The sequence below is a fragment of the Aspergillus thermomutatus genome, assembly GCF_002237265.1.
Source record: "Aspergillus thermomutatus strain HMR AF 39 chromosome Unknown NODE_111, whole genome shotgun sequence".
Lineage (NCBI taxonomy): Eukaryota > Fungi > Ascomycota > Eurotiomycetes > Eurotiales > Aspergillaceae > Aspergillus > Aspergillus thermomutatus.
The window spans coordinates 17,203-40,345 of record NW_020798160.1 but is presented as its reverse complement, the minus strand read 5'-3'; the positions used below and the strand labels follow the sequence as shown (position 1 = coordinate 40,345).

The following is a 23,143-nucleotide window of genomic DNA, read 5'->3' as shown; positions in this document are numbered from 1 at the left end:
TGGATCTACGCAGTCAATATTATGCTTGATTGTTGCAGGTGTTCTATTCATATGAGAGGATTATTCAACGGAGTTCATTCACGTTTTCATTTCTTTCTTCCGCACCTGAAGAAGACTCGAAGGTTATGGACATGCTCTACGCGCTGATCCAGAACGAGCCTTAGTCCAAGACCCTAAACATTAAATGACATCTATTGTGTATGCTTCTTCTCTGTCTATCTTTTGCTCTATCCACCCTCAGAATATAGGCCTGACCGTGGAGTCAGTCCACTCGGCCACAGTGCACTTCTAAACATCTCATCTTTCAACTTCCCCTCCTCATCGCCCTCTTCCATACTATACAAACTGGCACAATTCAAACCTCAGCGTGTAACTGCCTCACCGAATTGCAGCCATAATCCCTTCAATCTCACCACTGACATCATCCACCATCTCATGCACCTCCGCCTCCGTCAAAAGTCCACCTTCCACGCGGACACCAAACCCGATGGTATCCGTCCTAGGATCAGGCCCAATATCAATATAAAGGTTCTCAGCAGGCAGGTATGCGGTATCCAACGCCGAGACGGAGGTAGCCTGCCCGCTTGGGTCCGGTAACGGGGAATCGGGTATGAAGTCCGTTGGCACCCCGATCCGCAGAGGCTGGAAGAGATCCGCGTCACCTCGAGCAGGTGCCTGGTGCATCCAGAGGAGGTTAACCCAGGTGTTGAACAGTGGTCCTCTACCTTTGGTACTAGCCCATCTCACTAGGATATCGCGTAGGCAGCTCTGCTCGTATAGCACACGTTCTGCAAGGGAGGCTTGAATTGCTCGCACTTCGTCTACCACGTTGCTTTCAGCTCCTGGGCTGGGGAATGTAAACGGCGTAACATTCAGACAAGGTCCTAATATATTCTCAATGTTATTGAACGAGGCTGAGCGACCTGTCTGGTACAAGCCGATGGTGGGACTTTGCACCCCGGTCATTCTTGCAAGACAGCGGGACACGGCCAGTAGGACTACAGTCTGTAGACTGAGGCCTACAGAACGACAGTTGCTTTCCAGTTGAGACAGATTCTTGACCTTCTCCCATGCGCCGACAAATGATTGCCTGGGTAGTTCCTGATCCTTGGGCTTGATGATCGTTGGAGCGCTGGAGCCAAGCTGCGAAGACCAGTAGGTTTCTTCGTCCACTTCTCGCAAAGACCGTGTGGCGTGCTCGACGAAAGAGGGGAAGTCCGGATTTGAATTGACTGACTCCCCGCGGTACAGCAGTGCGAGCTCAGAGACAAACATCGGCATTGTCCATGCGTCGTATGCAGCGTGATTGATGAAAACTTGGATTCCGTCCTTGTCGCTAGCCTTCAGAAGACGGAGGCGGACAGGAGGAACAAACAAAGATGATGCATTCAACGCCTCTTCCCTAGCCTGGGTTTTGGCCGCTTCTTCAATGCAAGCGGGAGACTCGATGACCTTGAATATCTCCGCGTTCCGTGGTGCCTGTTTGAGCACAATCTGAATGGCCATTGATGGTGAAGTTGCCGCGAAGCAAGTCCTTAGAATAGGATGTCGTTGACGTAGTTGATACCACGCCTTCTCAAGCTTAGCACTATCGATACGTTCAATGCTGTAGTAAGACCAAGCAGGTTCGAACAAGGTTCGTCCTGACTTCAACCAGCTGGCAAGATGGTACAGCTGACCACTGAGACACGGCAGGATGGTCTCGACCGCGTCCTTGATTAGCTCGAGCCGCTGAAGAACTGTCTTTTCCACGGCTTCATAATCTTCAATCAGGGGCTCTTGGGTTTGAATGCGTTTCTCGACCGTTGATACAATCCGTGAACTGATACCTCGTAGAGTGTTTCCTTGAAGGATATCAGCCACACCTGCCTTTAATCCTCTGCTTCGGCAAATGGAAGCGATGCGAATGGCAGACAATGAGTCTAAACCAATATTGTAAATGCTGGTGTTTGGCATGATGCTGTCAACTGGAACGCCGGCCACCTCAGCGAGGACATCACGAACAATCGACTCGTGTGCAGGTGCGTCAGTCTCGCTTTCACCTCGTTCTGGTTTCTTAGTCTTGGACAATCGAAGAGGTAGTCCACCAAGTCGCTCCGGCGCAGCAGTGGCGCATCTGGTAGGATGATCAATGATGTCTCGGAATGCTTCACAGAAGTCCATCATAAACTGATCAAGCGCTTGTTGGCACATGTAGCGACCGTTGCACGAGGCGCTGATGGTAATAGCTTCTTGGCCGTGATCTACCTCCAAATTGAGTTTATGTTCAGCCTGCGCAGCGTATCCATCTGTCTCGAAAGGTCTCCAAATCTGTTGTTCATCCAGCCTAGTCCCAATGTCAGCACTCTTCTGGAATACGAAGAGTGTGTCGAATAGTGAGGCAGCATCCATGCTATGTTCTTGCCTCAGAGCCTTCTGCACATCCTTCAAGGGCGCGTGCTGAAAAATCTGTGACTCAGAGGTAAGCTGTTGGACTCGTTGGGCCATCTCACGGTTGCTCAAGAACGTAGGCTCAAACGAGACTCTCTGAGCTACAGTGTTAAACAGCGGGCCAATGGTCTGCTCGGCACCAGGAACTGGTAATGAGCGACCAGCGAGGACTTGACCGAAGACCACATCGCGCTTCCCGAACAGGCAAGCGACGACCTTTGCATAAGCCAAGAGGGCGATACTTTGAATGGTTACCTCCATGGCCTTGCACCTTTCAACAACCTTGCCCACGTCAAGGCCAATTTTGCGCTCTGAAAGGAGCATGCGCTCAGTAGCATCCGAAGAAGTGAGAGCAGGAATCTCGACAGGCTCGTAACCAGCCAGTTTCTTTGTCCAGAAATCGCAAGAGTCATTCTGACCATCCAGTATGTGGGGGGCAATATCAGAAAATTGAGGCCGCTGTGCCATAGCTTGGCCGTGGTAAGCAGCGGCCAAATCGTCGAAGAGGAGAGGCAATGAGGCACCATCATAAAGAGCATGATGCATGAGCACAACAAAAAGCGTCTCATTTCCCTGATGAGCCAGTACAAATCTGAGTGGTGGAGTCTCAAAATCGGCCTCTTCCCGGAAAGAGGACAGGGAGGTTATCTCGGCGAGGACATCCGCGTTCGAGGCCAGTGTGATCTCCTTCCACTGGAGAGGAGGATTTGTGTGCACCGCACCAACCCAGATCACTCCATTCTCAGTGTTAGGATGGAACGAAGTACGGAGAATATCGTTTTTCGAGACGACCTCTGCAATAGCATTCTTGAGGCGATCAATGTCGACGCCATTAGTGAGTCGAACAATGTGGGGGTGTACATAAACTTGAGAGTCAGATCCAAGTGTCCGAGTGATCATGCCCGCTTGCAGAGGCGTGCACTCAAACATTGCCGCGATTGAATCTCCAGCACTAAGAAGACGAACGTTGTCACGGTAAGCCTCAAGCGAGACTCTGGCCTTCTTGGTTTCGGGGCGTACTGCCTGGTGTCCCCCAGCTGGACGCTCGTCAATGTGTTTGGCTAACGCGCCAACACACGGGAAGCGCATGATATCTGACGGTGCAACTCTAAACTGCAGCTCGCGGAGCTTCCGTGCAAATTGGATAGCGGTCACCGAGTCAATACCGAGACTGATAAATGACGTTCCCTTCGACACATTCACCACGTCGAGACCACAGAAAGTCGCCGTGATGTCCCGAATCTTTGTCTCAGTCGTAGACCAATCTGTTTCCTCCCATTTCACTGCAGATTCGCGTGAGCCAGGAGCTCCAGAACCAGCAAGACTGAAGCTGTCCAACGCAATGTCGTCTCCAGACAAGAAGGTTGACAACAGCGCGTCGAGTTTCTCAACAAATTCTTGCCCACGGTCGACTGAACCGAACGATGCCGAAAAGCCACAATGAACGTACAATTCGTCCTTAGCATGATTCGCTTCGATCTCAACGGCAAGGGGGTACTCGGAAGGCATGTTACTCTCGAGCTCCTCCCACAATTTGTGCTTGAGTGCTGGTGTGCTGCGGATGTAGGAGAAGAGGCAGTCGAAGACAGGCTTTTCCAACTTCAGCCAACGTTGAATACGGCGCAGCGAGGTGTGTTGATACTCAAGGGACCGGGCATTTGATTGTTGAACGTACGCGACAACCTCAGCGACAGTTGACAAGCCATTGGTATTCAATCGACCCGGAATGGTCGTAATGCAAGGCAGGAGCACGGAATCCACACCGGGGACTGCCACAGCCCGACCGGAGAGGACAAGTCCATAAGTGACGTCGGACGCGTTGACTTTATCAGCCAGGAGAAGGGCAAAGAGTGCTTGCATCAGGGACGGGACTGTACTGTGCAAATTGGCCGAACGACGTTCCAAATCAGCCAGGCCGGCACGGAGCTTTTTGTTCACGAAGGTAGTCTCCTCTACAGCACCAGTGTCCACACGGAAGATTGTAGGCCGACAATCACTGAACGCGCTCGCCCAGTGTTGCCGTGCCTTCTCCAGATTCTGACCATATACATGCTCGATAAAAGCGGCTGGTGAGCCTCGCTGGAGCACAGGCTCTCCTACATAGCGCGCCGCGACGTCCTCGATGAGCATCGAGAACGATTCGCCGTCATAGAGAGCGTGGTGAATTGCAATGAACAAAACCAATGAATGTTTCGACGACGATGACGTTGCCAAGTGGAATCGCACTGGTGGGACATCTGTGATATTTTCGATGATACCGCGAGAAATCTGTTGCTGCTTCGCTCTTTGCAGCGTAATGGATTGCTCGAGGCTGTCGTATTCTTCCTCCGTCCATGATATTGGACGGCCTGGAGTGAAAACAATTTGAACGATCTCTTTCTCCAAAGGAGCAAAGCAAGTCCGGAGGATCTCATTATTGTCAGCAGTAGCTTGCCATGCGCACCTCAATCGCTCAGAATCGAGACCAGGATCGAGCTCGAGAGCAATATGATTGACATAGAGCTGATCCCCTTCGCTGTTGATGGAGCGGGCGACTAGACCCTCCTGAAGAGGAAGGCATGGCCGTACAACTACCTGACCGGAATTTGCAGCTGAGGTATAGTTCCTGTGGTATTCGGCCTCGAGCTCAGAGAGTCTCTTCATCAACTCTGCATTGCGCGGATCTGTTGCGGCCTTGGTTGAGCTTCTGGGGAGCTGAGCAAGCTGCTCGACTACCGGGTTGCCCATCACAAGGGCGACAGTAGCGTCGTATCCTATGTTCCGGAGCTTCACCGATAAGCTGATTGCGCTTAAGCTATCCAGGCCGATCTCAAAAATGTTTGTTAATGGATTGATACTCTCCTGGTGGATCTTGATCACAGCGCAGATTTCGTTGACTACAGCTTCTTCATCGGAAGTCAAAGGTCTACCAGTGAAAGCAGCAGTGTCGCTAGTGCCTGGATTGTTTCCTTGTAGAATGCTCACAAGGGGCAAGCTTGAGAAGATGCCGTGCAGCTGCTTGATATTTGCCTTCCCTGACATTGGTGCCAGTGGGATATATGTGATTGGCAGGATGATCTCGGGAACCATGTAGTCTGGCAGCTTTCGCTTGCAGGCGTCCCGAAGGTCCTTGCACAAGGTTGCCAAGTCAGAGTGAATTAAGGTGGCATCTCCGCTACGCTGACGGCTCTTGTCACCAGCTCGGGCAACAAACGAGATTAGCTGCGCTCTCGCGAGACTGGGATGCTTCGCAACCGTGGTGACTACACCAATCTCGACGGGAGAAGAGGAACGAATAACCTCTGAGACCTCCCCGAGTTCCAACCGCTGCCCGCGGATCTTGGTTTGGTCGTCGCCGCGACCAATATATTCCACAGTGTCATCAATCATCAGGCGACCAATGTCCCCGGTTCTGTACATCTTTTCGCCGCCAGGGCCTTGCACAAAGCCAGTCGCATCCGGTCTGTTTAGATATCCGTTGCCCACAAGGTCACCGGTGAAACACAGTTCTCCCGTTTGACCACGAAGGGCGTAGTTCACGGTTCCGGGGATTAGAACGTGGCAAGTACAGGCGCTCAAGGGAGGCCCAATATTCCGAATGGTGGTCTCTTTGCCAACATGGGCGAATGTGCAACCAATAGTGACTTCCGTTGGTCCATACGCATTGGCCAGGGCGACATGCGGCAAGCCAGCCCAAGTGTCCAATACTCTCTTCGAAATCTTCTCCCCTCCAACACTCAGGTATTTCAGTTCTGGGCATAGTTCTGGCCGTAGATTTGTCTGGTCAACCAAGGACGGCACCATACTGGCATGAGTAATGCCCCACTTCGTGATTGTCAACTGCAGATCATCCAAAAGCATTGTTCGCGCAGCAGTTACGGAGGCCATGCCATGACGCCAGGGGAAGAACATTTCTAAGAGATGGACGTCAAACGCTCGACTGGCTTGTGCAAGATACCGACCTCGACCACCAAGTTCCAGTGTGGCTGGCGCCACTCGACAAACGAATTCCGAGAACGATTCGATAAATGACGACAGATTCGCCCTTGACACCATGACACCCTTAGGCTTCCCTGTAGAGCCTGACGTGTAAAGCACGTAGGCGTTGTCTTGTGGGTCACTTGGATACGCCCGATTGTCAGTCGGCATGCCTGCCAGGGAATCAACGAAGGAGGGATCGTCAATGCACATCACACGGCACGTTTCGGGGACATCGGAGAATGTAGCCGCAAATGCCGACTCGGTGAAGACAAGCGGGCAGTTGCCATCCTCGATGAGAAATGCTTTTCGATCATTTGGAAGGTTGTCGTCAATGGGGAGATAGGTATTTCCTGATTTGAAGATACCGACGATGACGGGGTACGACGGAAGATTTCGTCCAGCGCAAACAGAAATCATTCTATTTTTGTATCCCAGCGAGGCGATGAAGGCCGCCACGCAGTTCGCTGCAGCATTCAGCGTACCGTAGCTCATACTTTGCTTCTCGATGCCGCTGGCACTGATGCTGCTGGCCACTTCGACGGCTGTCCACTCCGGATGTTCCCTGGCATTGAGCTCCAGCCAGTGCGTTGGGCTGATGTTAACTGAATTCCTAACTGCCTCACTAACACGCTGCGACGATTTTGATTTGAGCAAAGGGGGAAGGTGATTGACCAGTTCCCGTAGCTCCTTATCTGGGTTCGCCAACATCGCGCTGACGAGACTGTCAACCTGGCGAACAAAGACAGACAGGTGTTTATGGTTCATGAGAGATGCATCAGAAGACGCTTCTAGAACCAGGGACCCGTCAGGATTTTGCAGTACGTTGAAGGCCATAGGGTGCTCAACGTGCAACCCAATTCGATCCTCAAGCTCACGCCACAGACCATTGTCAGCAGCGACGTTCGCCTCTGCACCCGCCGGGTGAAAGGTGAATACTGCCGGATACAAGGGCTCACCACGAGGCCGTTTGAGCATCTTGCGCACCTCGCGAGCGTGTATATGGCGGTACTTCCTCGATTGAGCAGAGACACGCTGCTGTTCTGCAAGAACCTCCCGGGCAGTTCCTGTTGGGTTAAATGGCACTGGCACAACGGAAATCAAGGGACCAATGCCATTCTCGAGGTCAGCATGCAGCACACGGTCAGAAATTGTCTCCGCAAACACAGTTGCCGGAATACCAAGGTAACTCAGCGATACGAAACCCCACGCCGCACGAATGAGGGAAGCAATGGAGGAGACACCGAGCTCGGCTGAGAGGGATCGAAGCTTTGCAAGAGGCTCCGTCAGGGGTATTTGCTCTGAGATGAGATTGTGCTCCTGCGCGGCGCTCTCTTGTGTCCTCTTCCCAGTCAAGTCCGGCCAGGCGGGGACATCAAGCTCAGAGAATTTCTGAAGCTCAGCGTTCCAGAAGCTGCGGGTCCCAGCAACCATTTCCTCTGTTGGAAGGATCTTGGAAAGCGCGCTACTAAGTTGGTATCTGGAGGGTGGCTTGTCGGTATATGCAGAACGTAAATCCTTTTCCATCAGATCTAAAGATGGCCCGTCATGTATAGAATGGTGAATAGTCAGCACCATGACCCGTTCTACACCCTTGTCCAATACAGTAACTGCCCAGGGGGGCTGCCTGAAATAAGTCTTCTGGTGTGTCTTCATGACACCTTCAATGCGAGAGTGAAGTAATCGATCCCACTCATGCTCTTCGCACACTGTATACTCCCAATCAAGAGTGGAGTGATCGTAAATGACCTGCAAGATGGAGAAGTCCAGTTCGTCCTTGCGAGGACTGTTATCCACCTCGGCAACAGGAATGAACCCAGTCCGCAAGGCCTCGTTCTTTTGGCAAAGTGCAAACCAAGCTTGCTTCAGCCGTGTCACATCAACAGACCTCTCAAGAGAGAAGAAGTGATTACTCCAGTACAGGTTGTAAGTGCCCATTGTCTCACTAAGCAGGCTCTCCTGGATGGGGGTTGCTCGCACAGTGAAAAACTCGTCGTCCACTTTCGGGGCCACAATGTTGTGCCACTGGTCATTGAAAAGGTTCATGTCGAACTGAGCAGCCGGCGCTCTGCGAACCTCGCGAGAGGATGTGGATAATCTGATCAAATCTTGTACTGTGACACAGTTGAGGACTTCAATGAAAGAAAGTTGATACCCGGCCTCATTGAGCCTTGATGCGAGACGAACTGCGTGGATAGAGTCAATACCTAGACTTCTGAGCCTGCTCATTTTAGTTATGATCGAAGGTGAAATATTGGTAAGCGAGGCTATCGTTTGCACAATCTTTTCTATCGCACTGGATGTTACTGGGTCGTCCGCCGGGTGGCCTAAAGCATTGTTTTCAGGATTCATCCGTGTTTCCCAGTTCTCGATATCCACTGAAGCATATGCAGCTTGGAGCGCGCGGCGGTCTGTTTTAGCGGACTGGGTACGAGGAATCCTCTTGACTACGAGGTATACGGACGGAATCATGTGAGCGGGGAGAACCGTATGCGCCTTCTCGCGTGTAGAGAGAGCAATCTCGAGAGCGGTGTCGTTGAGTAGTAGAAGACCGTCGCTCGCATCGCCTTCGGCCGCATTTGGTGCAGAGAGGAAAGCAACGACAACCTTGCTCGGCCGATCGGGCCGGTTAACAACGAGCGTCTCGATATTATCAACCAGTGGGTGGCATCCGCCGAGGGAGAAGCTGATCTCGCTCAACTCAACACGAATACCGCCAAGTTTCACCAAGTCGTCAACACGATTGATATACTCCAGTGACCCGTCAGCGAGCATCCGAACAAGATCGCCCGTGTAGTACAGCATCTGTCGAGCTTCGTCGCTCCAAACATACTTCGCCTTGGTGACATCCTCTTGATTCAAGTATCCCGGAGAAAGTTGTGGACCGCCCAGCGCCAACTCCCCAACGGCATTCTTCATCACAATTTGCCGATTCCTCGTGACGAAAACCGAGACACTTTCCAGGGGCCAGCCAATATTGGCGCTCTTGATGTTCATGCACTCATTTCCAAATTCTCGCACGGTAGAGACGATTGTCGCTTCCGCCGGGCCGTAGGTGTTATAGGCTCTCATATCCGTGCCCCAGTCGTCGGCAACGGGCTGTGTTAGCTTCTCGCCGATCATGGTAATCACCTCCAGCGTTTCACAGCTTTTTCTCGGGACACCAGCGGCGAAGGCAGGGGTCAGATGCGCATGGGTTGCTCGCGTGGTATTCGCCAGCTTTGCGAATGACCCAAGCATGATTTCTCTAGTTGCAGAGATCAGCACCCCTCCCAAGCTCCAGGTATAGAAGATGTCCTGAATTGACACATCGAACGTGTACTGAGAAAATTGCAAACATCGCACAACGCCGCCAGAAACGTCAGATGGGATGTCCTTCCTGAGTGACTTGAAACTGCACACGGCAGCCGAGTGCGTAATCGGTACGCCCTTGGGAGCACCAGTGGTTCCACTCGTCCAGATCAGGTATGATATGCCCGCCGGACTTGACAGCTTCTTTGAGCTGCCTCGGTCGATGCTCGGCCAACTGACCAGCGGATCAGCGTATTTACTAACATCAACGACATCGATATCAACGGGAATGGCATCCTTCGGTTGCGCTCCATCCTCACTAGAAACGAGGAGCACTCTGGCTCCAGTTCGTTCAATTAAATCATGCCGACGCTGTGCGGGGGAAAATGTATCAATAGGGCACCATGCGCCGCCAGCCTTGAGGATACCCAGAATGGCAATATACATCGCGGGGCTTTTCTCGATACAAACGGGTATCACTGTGTTTGTCAATTGTCCGTATGTCTCACAAAGGTATGATGCCAAATGATCAGCCCGTGCGTTAAGCTCCCCGTACGACCATGAAATGTTTCGCGGATTATGGTCATCATCGAGGTCGTACTTGAATAAAAGCGCCATGTCCTCTGGATGTAAATTGGCATGATCCTCAAATTTGGTGTGTATCAGAGCTCCGTCGAAAACTTCATCGGCCATCTTCGGCATTGGGTTGTATACTGCCTTGAGGTGAGAACGGGTATACAACAGAGCATTCTCGAAATCTCCTTCCGGATTCTCAAGGATAAAAGCAACGATGTCGTCCAATTGATGGAGCATCATCTCGGCCCCGTCGCGGTCCATTTGAGAGAGATGGAAGCTTGCGCGCATGGTCAACGACGAGTCTGCAGCAGGCCAAACCTCAATCATCACGGCGTAATCGTTCGCCATTGGGGGATGATCGATTGACTTCCATAGACCACTAGTGCTGGAGCCGGCGCTGAAGTCCTGGTAGGCAAGAATCGTGTCATAGGGAAGCCTACCATCGGCGGTGACTAATGATCCGAGACGTGGTTGCAGATGCGATAATGTTTTTGCGTTCAGACTCGCCAAATGAGCCACAACAGATTTGTTTGTCCACAATCTTCCCCCAGCCTTAGGAATCTGCCCGAGCGCCAACCTAGCAGGAATCGTCGTGAAAGTCGGACCAACGCAAACTTCGGAGTCAGGATCGAAACGTCCAGATACAACACTACCCATGACCACGTCTTGATCTTGGGTTCCAGTATACGCGAGTAGAAGACAGGCCCAGGCCGCCTGAAGGACAGAAAGTGGTGTTGACCCGATTGTTCTCGATCGTCGCTTGAGAATATCATGGGTTGTGCGAGCCGTCATTTCGACGCAGTCCGTGATCTTAACAGCTGGAGTTCGGTAGGCGGTCAGAGAAGGGAAAGCAATTGGCGAATAGTTATTCAGATATTCTCTCCAAAAGTTCGATGTTGCTGTTTGATTTGTCTGAAAATGGTGTTTAACAACATGCTCTAACGAGGTTCGGCGTGCTGGTGGCTGTCCACCATAAACCGACGACACGTCTTCCAAGAGAAGTTGCAACGAGCCCCCATCGAATATGCCGTGAAACATGCTCAATATGATACCCTTGTCCTCTGACCCCTCGAGCCATGATAGCTTCCATGGGGGGCGCTCCAGGGTAATTGTGTTTTCTGCCTCTCGAAGAGCCTTGATCAGGACATCTTTCTGCGTGGAATCCCCGGGAGTATGGTAGACAGCCCAGTTCGGTGCCGATTCTGCATCTTCTTTGAGAATACATTGCGCAAAGGGAGCCATGTCATCGTCAAGCCAGCAGAAAATCGTTCGGAAGGAATCATAACTTCTGATCACTGACTCCCAGGCCTTCTTCAGCCGCTCAATATCCACATAAGGCTCGAGTGAAATGACAGAATGATAGACGTAGGACCGAGTAGCAAACGAGCTATCGGCTGAGCTACGTAGGAAGCTCGTTAGCATACCAGACTGCGTTTCCGTAGTGGGTAGGACGGTCTGAATTCTCTCTGGGCTTATTCCAAGCCTTTCAGCGCATGTCGAGCGGTTCGTATCGTTAAACGCTTGCAGCTGCTGCGTCAAGAACATAGATGGGTGATTCGCCGGCTGTCCATTGGTAAGCCCTTCTAGCTTTGCTTTACCATTCAGAATGAGTGAAAGTAGCCCCTTTATGGTATCTGACTGTAGTACATCGCCCACCGATAAATGGTCAATGGATTGATCTCTCAGCTTCTGTAATAATCGCATCGCGCCCAGAGAGTCCAAGCCCAGCGAATAGAGACTCGTGCTGGGTTTAATCACAGAGGGCTCCTCGCCAGTGGTTGTCGAAATGAGACTGAGGACAAGATTTCGTAGCTCCAGAGCTTTCTCATTATCAAGGGCATCCCAATCATCCTGCGCCGTCTCCCGCGCTTCCGAAACCTTGTTCGAAGGGAGGTAGAACTTGATACCACTATCTTCGCCTTGTTGCAGCATGCTGTCGATAGCTTTACGGTCGACCTTACCAGAGCTTGATCGCGGGAGTGAGTCAAAGAAGAGATAAGACGATGGACACATGTATGCAGGAAGATGACGATGCGTTCTTTCATCTGCCAATTGGACAAATTCTCGTCTTGCGTCCTCGCCAGGCGAGTCCGTCACAATGCATGCCACAATTTCCTCACTGCCTTGTACCGTTGCATCACGCTTGGAGACTGCCGACACAACCTCTCGCACTCCCGTCAAGGTGGTAAGGACAGACTCAATCTCCCCCAACTCAACTCGACGACCGCTGATCTTCACCTGGTCAGATGTGATTCTCCCAAGAAACTCAATGACTTGTGCGCCTTTCTCATCCCAGACAATGCGAGCCATGTCACCTGTTCGGTAGAGGTATCCGTAGTCAGAACTTTGGACAAAGGATTTCGCAGTTTCTTTGGGGCGATTCAAGTAGCCTTGGCTGACCTGAGGCCCTCCGATCGCAAGCTCTCCAGCGAGACCAGCTGGAGTTGCTTTAGGGGTATGGGAGGTTGGGTCGAGGACAAACATTGCGCATGTGGGAAGTGCCTCGCCAATGATTGATCCACGGGTGTGATACTCGACTGGTGCGAGGAATGTGCAGTTGATTGCTGCTTCGGTGGGACCATATGCGTTGACTAGCATCCTTGTCGCCGGGACAGAGTGCCCGTTCGCGTCGTTGTTGTACGCCTTTTGAGAGAAGTTGTCGATGACTGTCCGATTGAGCTTTTCTCCCATTGTCCACAAAGATTTAAGGGTAGTCAATCGGGAGGGTCGAAGAAGTGCTGCTAGGCTTGGCGTTGCCATCATTACGGTTGCTCTGGCCTCGTTGATTGTTCCTTCCAGGTCAGTAAGCGTCAGGCTCCGAGGTGCCGAGCAGAGAGTTCCGCCACTGCCCAGCGTGACGAATATCTCCATGAGAGACGGGTCGAAAGTAGGGGACGCGAATTGGAACCACCGGAAATCGCCAGCCGAGGTGCCAGGAAGTGGGATGGCTGTAGCGTGGGACTCGATCGAACAGGTTACTGCAAGATGACTGACTTGTACACCCTTGGGTTTACCGGTGGAGCCACTTGTGAAAAGAAGGTAGGCAATCTGATTGTGATCGATGTCGGGAGGATCGAAACATCTGTCTTGTATTGGAATTGCAGCATGCCCTCCAGAGAAGTGCTTCCATCTGGAGACCTCAGCCACGTTTACCCAAATTGGCTTTGATATTGTTTCATCACCTGCGTCTGGGAACCATGGCCCAGATGACGGTTCCTCAGTGTTGCCAAGTATCACGGAGGAGTCGATATCCCGAAGAATATCACGGACTCGCTGAGCTGGAGCATCTTTGGGAATGGGAGAGAATGCATAACCGGCTTTAAGGATTCCGAGGTATGAGATGTAGAGCTCAGGCGAAGTTGACATATAGACAGGAATGATGCGATTGCCAGTGTTGTGCGTGCCGTCTGAAAGGAGCGTTCTGATATGAATTGCCAGGTAGGTGGCTGCAGCATCGAGAGCGGCATAGGTTAGGGTGCTATGCTCGGCGGTAGAGTTGGCCGATGGTAAAGAACGAACGAAGTCTAGTGCAATGGCACTAGGGCTTTTCTGGGCCCAGCCCTCGAAAGCAGAATGAAGAAGGAATGATTTGGAACGGTGCGGCGGCGCTGAATCATCGTCTCGTCGAGGGGGTACCATCAGAGGCGGAAAATTAAGGATAGATAAGTCAGGAGTTTGATCATCCGCCGAGACTCCTTTGGATTGAAGACATCCAATGGATTGCCTGATATGCAACGCAATCGTCTTCAGCAGCTGGCTCACCGCTGCATCAGGGATCAGTCGCTTTGGATAAGTAAAACTGATCCGTATGTCGTCATTGGAAACCCGAACGTACAACGAGAGACACTATTATAAACATTAGCTATTGTCTCTCACACTTTGAGGCGTACTGACGTTTCTCTCTGCGAACGAGCTCAGATCTGTGTTTCCGTTCTCAGGACCACTAGTCAAAGCCAAGTCCAGAACGAACTGAACCTCGTCTCGGTTGTAGTATGAAAAGTCGAGTTCGCGCACTGCGCATTGCTGTGTTGACTGCAACCACTCCTTTTCTTCAGTCACGGTCACGGAAGCGCATATGAGAGTCTGCGAAGATCCTGTTGAAGGCTGGCGCGAGACGGCAAAAGCAATATCATCGAGACCAGTGAACGCGCATACAAATCGAGCGTATCCTTCGATCAATGCTATTGCGAGATCTCCGCTAACATCGCTGGAGCCGATCTTTAACCAGGGACTTTGCCCAATCGAATCGACCGTTGGTCGTTCAACTGCATATTGGTCGATAGTGTCTAGAGCAGGTATTTTTGTCACAGGAACAACTCCAACCACACTGGATCCAGGTGAAGCATCACTGCGAGAGCCGTTGATGTGGTTTGTAATTGTTGTTTCCGTTGGGTCATCCGCGGGGCTTGTTCCTGCCATGGCTTCAGTCGACTGCGGGCGGAATTATCGCGCACCTCGGATAGAATGAGTCGCACACTGGAATGTGATGTGGCGCTCTGAAGGACGGCGGCACGGGGAGGTTTTTGAAGACATAAAAAAGCAAATCGATTGATGAAGATCAACGCTGCAGAGCTACATTTTTTCCCTCCCACGCAAGAACTCCGCCAGAACTGCCCCTCGCTGGTAATCCTAGGTAGAGTGGACCACAGAGGGGTTAGAGGCAATCTCATTGGGCGCAGAAGGAGCATGTGGGGAGATCACAGCAGCTAAGAAATTCCCGCGATGGTGACTAAAAGGAATGACGATGATGTGCAAAAAGGCTGCCAGAACTGGCTGCTATTAGCCATGTTGGGCAGCAGATCAGCTGACGGCAAGAGGGAATGACACGTGCCAAGACGCGCCAGGAACTCCTCATTTCTCAGGCCAACCGTTTCTCCCTTGCGCCGATAGTCGGGATCATTTATCTGATTAGATCATCTGATTAGATTCGATACAGTCTGTTAGTCATGGTTGAGGTACACAGTACAGCTCGCAAAACACAACTGCGTTTTATTATTATTATTATATTATAAAGTGGGTTACCGGTGGTTTTTGAGTACTTAGGTGTACAATACTTACTTGAAAAAAGACTAGAAAGTAGTTAATAAATTCCAGTTATTGTCCCTCATTCCAGACTTAAATATATTCTTGAGATCATCTGATGCCAGTACACTCACTGCTATCCATTTTTACCATGACCATTGAAGGCCCCGGACATGTCCTCTACTGACTTCAAAATGAAGAGTTGAATTGTACCACGGCCTGAGAGTAAAAGCCTGTCTTGTTCATTCTTGGCCTAGAGTGGGGTGGGACATTCCACAAGGAAACGGCCACCGAAATCATGGTCCATCCTTACACCCTAGAGAGAAACTAACTTAGCGCTGAGATAAGTGGTGAGCAAGATTTCTAACCTTCGAGATAAATCCATGCATTCCGAGTACTTCATGAGCGACATCAGATGCAGGACCATACCGCTGAAGCATAAGCTCGACCGACATATAGGGTCTTGTTTACTGACCCCGAGGCTGCATCAAGTTCACCATGAATTTAATAAAATTGCTTCACGCCACATTGACAACTTGATCACATCCTTAGATAGGTTTGAATTATATGATGGAATTACCTTTAGTTCAAACCATCATTGTTCTCTTTCAACAATTTTGACGTAAGTGTTCTAGGACAGAGTCGTCACAACTACTCCGTAAGCCCTAGACTTAACCTAGCTCTTCAAGTGACTCCGGAACATTTCTTATCTGATCAAATGCTAGCCCACAAAAATCCACTCCGTCGATTATCTGATTCGATCCTCTCGCCATGCCAAGGCTTTACGCGAAAAATCTGATAAGCGAGGCATGAGGCATGGCTACAAAGTGGAGCTTTTCCTCAAGAAAGCCACATGGATTCAATTCTTCCTCAGCCCATCGTTCTAGACAAGTGTGTCAGTAAAACGTGCTAGTTGGCTCAAAAAGACACGCCATGAAAAATCTGGATCCGTCTGCAATCATTGTGAACACGCCTTCTTTATTAGGTACCGAGACCGGGTGTATTATCCGAGGCGATGGGCCTCATTGGAAGGCAGTAGTAATATAAGACGGGTTTTCCACTGAGCGGTTCCGTGTCTTAAGTTGACTTTCGTAGTCTGAGATCGACATACAAAACTCAAAAATGGCGACTGTACGACGTTTGCAGCAAACTCTTTCGCACCTTGAGCCCCGAAAGGCCCCCCAACTGCTGTCGATCGTCGAAGGCCCAGCCCAACCAGAACTACTAGACATTACCCTCGGCGAACTTCTCACCCTGCAGAGCCTGCAATACGGCGACTATGAGTGTCTCGTCTTCCCTTGGACTGGCGCGCGCTGGACCTACGCCGATCTCAAGGATGAAGCGGACCGGGTGGCTTGCGGCCTGCTGGCCATGGGAATTCAGAAGGGCGACCGGATAGGTATTATGGCGGGTAATTGCGAGCAGTATATCTCGGTTTTCTTTGCCGCTGCGCGTGTCGGCGCGATTCTGGTGGTGCTGAACAATACATATACGCCGTCCGAGCTGTACTATGCTCTCGGGCATACAGGTATTTACTACAGTCTACAGCGTTCCTGATGACCGACGCGAGATTGACTTTGCGTCTTCTGCAGACTGTCGACTACTGTTCTTAACTCCACATATCGGCCGCCATTCGCTCGAGGAGGTACTGGCCAAGTTAGGGCCCCGTCCAAAGGAGCAGGGAACATCGTCGGCGTTGGAGGAAATTGTGATTTTGCGAGGGAAATACAACGGTTTCAGCACATATCAACACGTCATCCAGCGCGGTCTGCCGCCTCCCAGCCACGCACTACAGGACCGTGAAGCAGAGCTCAGTTCGGGGGATGTTTGCAACCTGCAGTTCACCAGCGGCTCGACGGGCAATCCTAAAGCCGCCATGTTGACGCATCAGTACGTCCATAGAGCCAGTGGCGGCGACAGTAGCTAACTAGTCACAGCAATCTAGTGAACAACTCCCGCTTCATCGGTGACCGGATGAACCTCACCTCCTTCGATACCCTATGCTGCCCGCCGCCGCTCTTCCATTGTTTCGGTCTCGTGCTGGGCATGCTCGCTGTCGTAACCCACGGGTCAAAAATCATCTTCCCCAGCGAGACGTTCGATCCGACTGCCGTGCTGCACGCCATCTCGGACGAGAAGTGCACCGCCCTGCACGGCGTGCCGACCATGTTCGAGGCGATCCTGAGTATTCCCAAGCCACCCAACTTTGATTGCTCGAATCTACGGACGGGAATTATTGCCGGTGCACCTGCGCCCCGGCCGCTCATGAAAAGGTTGTTTGGGGAACTAAATATGACCGAGTATACCAGCAGCTACGGTACCGAAACTCTCTGTAGCAGATCTGGAACAGTAGCTGACGACTACAGGCCTCACCGAAGCCTCTCCCACCTGCTTCAACGCCCTGACAACCGACACGATCGAACGCCGCCTGACGACCGTCGGAAAGGTAATGCCCCACGCCAAAGCCAAAGTCATCGACGCACAGGGCCACATCGTCCCCGTCGGGCAGCGCGGCGAGCTCTGCATTGCCGGATACCAATTGACAAAGGGGTACTGGAACAACCCCGAGAAGACGGCCGAGGCACTGGTCACCGACTCGGACGGAGTGACATGGCTCAAGACAGGAGATGAGGCCATCTTTGACGAGCAGGGATATTGTACCATCACCGGAAGATTCAAGGACATCATCATCCGAGGTATTTCCACTTTCCTTACTCTCAGTCGACAGTTTACAATATGATCTAACATACCCAAAGGCGGAGAAAACATCTACCCCCTCGAGATCGAAGAGCGACTAGCCGCACACCCAGCCATCGAGGTGGCCTCCGTGATCGGCATCCCGGACCAGAAATACGGTGAGGTCGTGGGGGCGTTCCTTGCGCTGGCCGCTGGCGTGACCGCAAAACCCTCGGATGAGGAGCTCCGCGCCTGGACACGCGAAACTCTGGGTCGGCACAAGGCACCGCAGTATTTCTTTGTATTTGGCGAGGAGGGGGTCGACCGGACGATTCCTGTGACGGGCAGCGGAAAGGTTCGGAAGGTGGACTTACGCAAGATTGCGGCGGGTGTTTTGGAGCGACGGATGGCCACGGCAACAAAGGAAAAATAGACTCGTCTCGACTTGATGACTTGAATGTATATACCCTTTAGATTCTTCCTTACCTATTTCTTCCAATCTCGTTTTTACATTGTCTGATTCAAAGATCTTATTTTCCCTTTTCCCGAATCCAAGCGGGTGTGCAGTAGATTAGGGAAGATTGGGAGAAAATCGAAAGGGGAAGAAATGCAATGCCCCACTGCGCACAATCAGATTAGATGACCATCTAATCTGATGAGAATGCGAACCTGAAGAAGTAGTAAACAAAATTATCTAGGGCCAAATCCTAAATCAAGTAACGGATAGTGAGACACGCTTCCAATTTTTCATTTTGATGATACTAAGAATAATTTCGTGTCTCCTTGATATTTCATTCTCATTTTACTGTAAAAACCGGAAAGAATACAATAATCCACTCTTGGTTTAATGCATAGGTCGAAGCCGATATTCGGCTCTGTGGGTCATCTACAACACACATGCCCACAAAAATCCTGGAAATTAGCCAGGCAACTCTTTCGTAAGATTTACCACTTTGGAGTTTTGACCCGCTACTTTGGAGGCTACTTCAAAAGGGATTACTCGGAGTTTAGCGCACGTCGGATACTTGTTTGATCTGGCCATTACCTCGGATGAACAGAAGAATCTTAAAGCCTAAAACGAATATTTTTTCAAACCCAGAGGCCAATAGATCTGTGTTAACAGCGCCCAGGAGGTCCTACGCTGATAGTTGCACTCTAGTGTGTCTGTAATTTTCAAATCTACCCTGACCATGGCCACCATCCGACTCCCCATCACTGATTGATAACAGGAACAGGATCACCCCACTTGGTCTGTCGCAGACTCCCGGTGCGACGTCGGCCTTGGAGCCTCGGAGGATTTTCAGGACTTTGAGGACAAATTAGGAATGATCTTCTCGGAGTTGTACGTACAGGATGGAGCGGAGATTGGTAGTGGGACTTGCAGATAGATAAATGCCGCATTTCAATAATGCAGAAATTAGCACCAGCTGCGGGACTCACGTCTCTGTTTGCAAAGTTAAAAGCAGGTGTTGGGCTTGTTACAAATTTCTTGGAATGCAAACGATGACTTGATTTTTTCAATTCCTACGGTCATCTGGAGCTCATTATCAGATGAAACTGGGCAGTGGCACGGCCTCGATCAGATAACTTTAGTCGATGATTCGGATCAGATAACGACACTGCAGGCATCCCCTTCGCCAAGTACTACTCTCGTAGATTTTCACACAACCGCTCCCAAGACCAGGCTATGATTGCGTAACAGTATTAATGACTGCGCCTTGGCTGCGCCTTGGCTGCGCCAACAATGCGACTGCCCAAGACCAATTTCGCTCATCTGATAAGGAATGGCCGGAAGTGGGGTGTCGCATTGTATCCCATGGAAAAGGGCCCGATCCGCCTGACAGGGACGGCATGAGTAGTAGAAGATGAAGAGTGCCTTTTCAAAATCCGAAGGTTACACAGAGTGAACTCAGAATAGATATAATCCAAGAAAGCAATACCTCAAAACCCAAACACTTGTCAGCCGAGACAGCCAAGAGACATCCTTTCTTGAGAACAGATCCTTCGGCTCCACCGTTGACTCCTATATTCATTGCAGTCCGCTGTCCCCAGACCGAATCTTCTTCAGCAGTCATCCGAAAACCAAAGCCTTTGTTAAACTACGCTCACCCTCCATATCTTCTCAATCCGCTCGCTGTCGCAAAAAAGACCATGCCATCAAACGAAGGCCTCATCTCCCTTGCGCGTCGCTTCCGCGTTCTCATCGCAGGCGCCTCGTACGGAGGCCTCAGCGCAGCCCTCACCCTCCTCGACCTCTCCCGCGGCCAACTCGCCCGCTTCAACTACGATCCGGAGACCAAACCGCCACAGCACCATATCCCAGTGGATATTACCCTGGTAGACGAGAAGGATGGATTCTGTACGCACTTTCGGTCTCATACCACCAAACTAGCTAACAAGTTTAGACCACCTGATCGGATCCCCTAGAGCGCTGGTGGACGAGCAATTCGCCTCGGATACCTGGGCCCGCTTCGTCGATATTAAGGCCCTACAGTCGCCGCATGTGCGCTTTATCCGGGGCAGTGTAAGTGCTATCGACTGCCAGCGTAAGACGGCCACAATCCTAGACTCGGCGAGCAGGACGACTCGGGAGGAAGGGTATGACTTTTTCATTGCGGGGACGGGGCTGCGGAGGGTGTTTCCTGCTGTTCCGCAGAGTCGAACGCGGGATGCGTTTTTGGCGGAGGTGAGGAAGCATACTGCGGATGTGGTGAATGCACGGCAGGGGGTAGTGGTTGTTGGTGGAGGTAGGTTCCCAGCACCCCTAGGTTAAACAGCCTGGCTAATGACGGTGATGTACAGGCGCCGTAGGGACGGAAATGGCGACGGAAATCAAGCTGCTCTATCCCCAGCTGCATGTTACGCTGATACACTCCCGTGAGCATCTTCTCTCTGCCGAGCCTCTGCCAGATGACTTCAAGGACCGCGTGGCGGCGCTCATTCGCGAGACTGGTGTTGAGCTCATCCTGGGGCAGCGCGTCGTCGATACCACCGCGGTAGAGGAGAAGACGGGACGAATCTGGTGTCTCACGCTGGCGGACGGCCGTGCCATCAAGGCGGGCCATGTCCTCAGCGCGGTGTCCCGGTGCACGCCTACATCCTCGTATTTGCCACCTCAGGTCTTAGATGACGAGGGCCATGTTAGAGTTCAGCCATCGTATGTGCCTTCCCTTCCAGTTGATAATCAGTGCTGATGACGCAGTCTGCAATTTCCATCAACTATCCCCAATGCCAGCTACCACTTTGCTATTGGCGACCTGGCCGCCTGGTCCGGCATCAAACGCTGCGGGGCCGCGATGCACATGGGCCACTACGCGGGATATAATATCCACCAGTTGATGCTGGCCGAGTGTGTCGCCTCCAAGCCAGACTTTCAGGAATTGCAGGAGATTCCACCCATGATCGGGCTGTGTCTGGGTAGGACGGCTGTCTCGTATCATCCGGTGGACGGAGTCAAGGATGGGGAGGATGTTCTGGCGTCAATGTTCGGGGACGATATGGCGTACAAAGGTATGTTCTCCTCGTGCTGTACAAGCATAGTGCTAATGTACGTGTACGCAGTGTGCTGGAATTATATGCGGCTATCGGAACCATGGCAAGCGTAGCTCGGGGGTAGTACAAAGTAGGTCTTTGTGTCGAAATCCATTTATTCAATGTACATTGGCAATACCAATAATCATAGTCATAAGCATTAATCATACCATACGTATATCAAATCAGTTCTTCAAAGCCTCCTTCCTCGACTTAGACTGGAGGTCCAGGTACGGCGCTTCCCCAAGACTACACACTCTGTCTCCCGCACGCGCTTCGGCATAGTCGTACGTGGCACAGTGCCAGGTCGACCGGTTATCCCAGATGGCCAGGTCATTCTTGTTCCATCGGAAGCGCACCTGTGCGTCGTGGTTTTGCGTGACCAGCTGCTTTCGTCAGTTTGCCTCGAGCACCCATGCGGAATAAACATACATTGAACAAATACTGCAGCAGCACATCCGACTCGTCCTTGGTCACCCCATTGATCCTCTTAGTGAATCCCTTGTTGACATACACGGATTTCCACCCAGTCACAGCTATCAACGTCAGCCATCGCACACTCACAAAAACAAGAGGAAACGCACGATTCGTCCGAATAACCGGATGCACAGCCTGCAACTCCTCGCCCACGTTTAACGGCGACCCTCGCACCCCCTTCCGCAGCGGATTCCCCAACCGTCTCGCCTCATCGTGGAAGAAACTCGCATCGTGCGTCGCCGTAAGTCCCTCCAGGAACGTGGCCATCGCCGGCGACAGTCTGTCGTACACCTCGTACCCCGACGCCCAGAGGGTATCACCGCCCGTCGGCGGGAGGGTGTGAATCTTGAGCATGGCGTAGTCGGAGGGGACGCGCTCGAAGCTGATGTCCGAGTGCCAGCCGACGGAGGCGAAGCGGCTGGTGTCGCTGAGTTGGTGGGTAAGGCCACCTCCTTTCTTCTGTTTCTCGCTGCTGATGACGCTGATCTGGTCGCCTAGCTCGCTGCCTTCTTCGGTGAGGGGGTGGACATGCAGGCCGGAGGATTCGGGCTGAGTTAGTTAGCTCGGCGCGGCGTCGCTGGACGGGAAACTGGGCTTACGCATCCAGCGAGAGCGGTCAGTTTCTCCATGAACTCGCGCATCTGCTGCGGTGTGACATCTTGGTCACGGAGGAAGACGACGCCCCGTTGGGAGACTGCGTCTGTCAGGTCTGGTCAAGTGCGGGAGATGTCCGGGTACATACTGGTGACTGCGAGATCGCGAATCAGCCGATCGCATTCTGGGGATGAGAGAATCTCGGCGACTTGCAAGCCCGTGTACTCTCTTCCTATGACCGGCGTCAAGTCCAGATGAGAGAATGAGTCCAGGCTGCCGGAGTACTCCAGCGGCCGGGAGATGGATGGCCGGGCCTGTTCATGGCCTCCTCGGATGGTCTCTGCGACAGAGGGCATTTCAATGCTGCTTCTTTTCCCTACGATGATGATCAGTTGAGCCGACAAAAGTGTCCAGCGCGTGGGAACAATTTAATCTATATATCATCTACTATAGGCAATACCAACAAACACCAAAATGACACCATCCCTCCACTGACTCGGTATCAGACCATGCATGACCACCGATCCCGAGTGTAAATCCACGAATTACTCGTCTAGACTGTTCACCTCGGTCTTTTGATTCTATTTTC

At 51.7% G+C, this 23,143-nt stretch overlaps 4 protein-coding genes across 4 annotated transcripts; 2 read left to right on the top strand and 2 right to left on the bottom strand.

The window, feature by feature from the left end:
* Positions 1-378: 378 nt before the first annotated feature.
* sidC (nonribosomal siderophore peptide synthase SidC) lies at positions 379-14,673 on the bottom strand (the record flags this gene model as incomplete). The annotated part of the gene is made up of 2 exons (XM_026757250.1): positions 379-14,100; positions 14,149-14,673. 2 exons carry the CDS (start codon positions 14,671-14,673, stop codon positions 379-381), a joined length of 14,247 nt encoding a protein of 4,748 aa, XP_026613909.1.
* A 1,725-nt stretch (positions 14,674-16,398) lies between these two features.
* sidI (putative long-chain-fatty-acid-CoA ligase) lies at positions 16,399-18,385 on the top strand (the record flags this gene model as incomplete). The annotated part of the gene is made up of 5 exons (XM_026756868.1): positions 16,399-16,804; positions 16,869-17,166; positions 17,214-17,593; positions 17,643-17,972; positions 18,033-18,385. The coding sequence occupies 5 exons, from the start codon at positions 16,399-16,401 to the stop codon at positions 18,383-18,385; spliced, it is 1,767 nt and encodes a 588-aa protein (XP_026613908.1).
* A 1,718-nt stretch (positions 18,386-20,103) lies between these two features.
* Positions 20,104-21,557, top strand: CDV56_102867 (putative pyridine nucleotide-disulfide oxidoreductase AMID-like; the record flags this gene model as incomplete). Its single annotated transcript, XM_026756486.1, has 5 exons — positions 20,104-20,311; positions 20,358-20,699; positions 20,755-21,109; positions 21,155-21,462; positions 21,514-21,557. The coding sequence occupies 5 exons, from the start codon at positions 20,104-20,106 to the stop codon at positions 21,555-21,557; spliced, it is 1,257 nt and encodes a 418-aa protein (XP_026613907.1).
* A 111-nt stretch (positions 21,558-21,668) lies between these two features.
* CDV56_102692 (TauD/TfdA dioxygenase family protein) lies at positions 21,669-22,910 on the bottom strand (the record flags this gene model as incomplete). Its single annotated transcript, XM_026756311.1, has 5 exons — positions 21,669-21,869; positions 21,916-22,019; positions 22,068-22,509; positions 22,560-22,654; positions 22,703-22,910. The coding sequence occupies 5 exons, from the start codon at positions 22,908-22,910 to the stop codon at positions 21,669-21,671; spliced, it is 1,050 nt and encodes a 349-aa protein (XP_026613906.1).
* Positions 22,911-23,143: the final 233 nt, after the last annotated feature.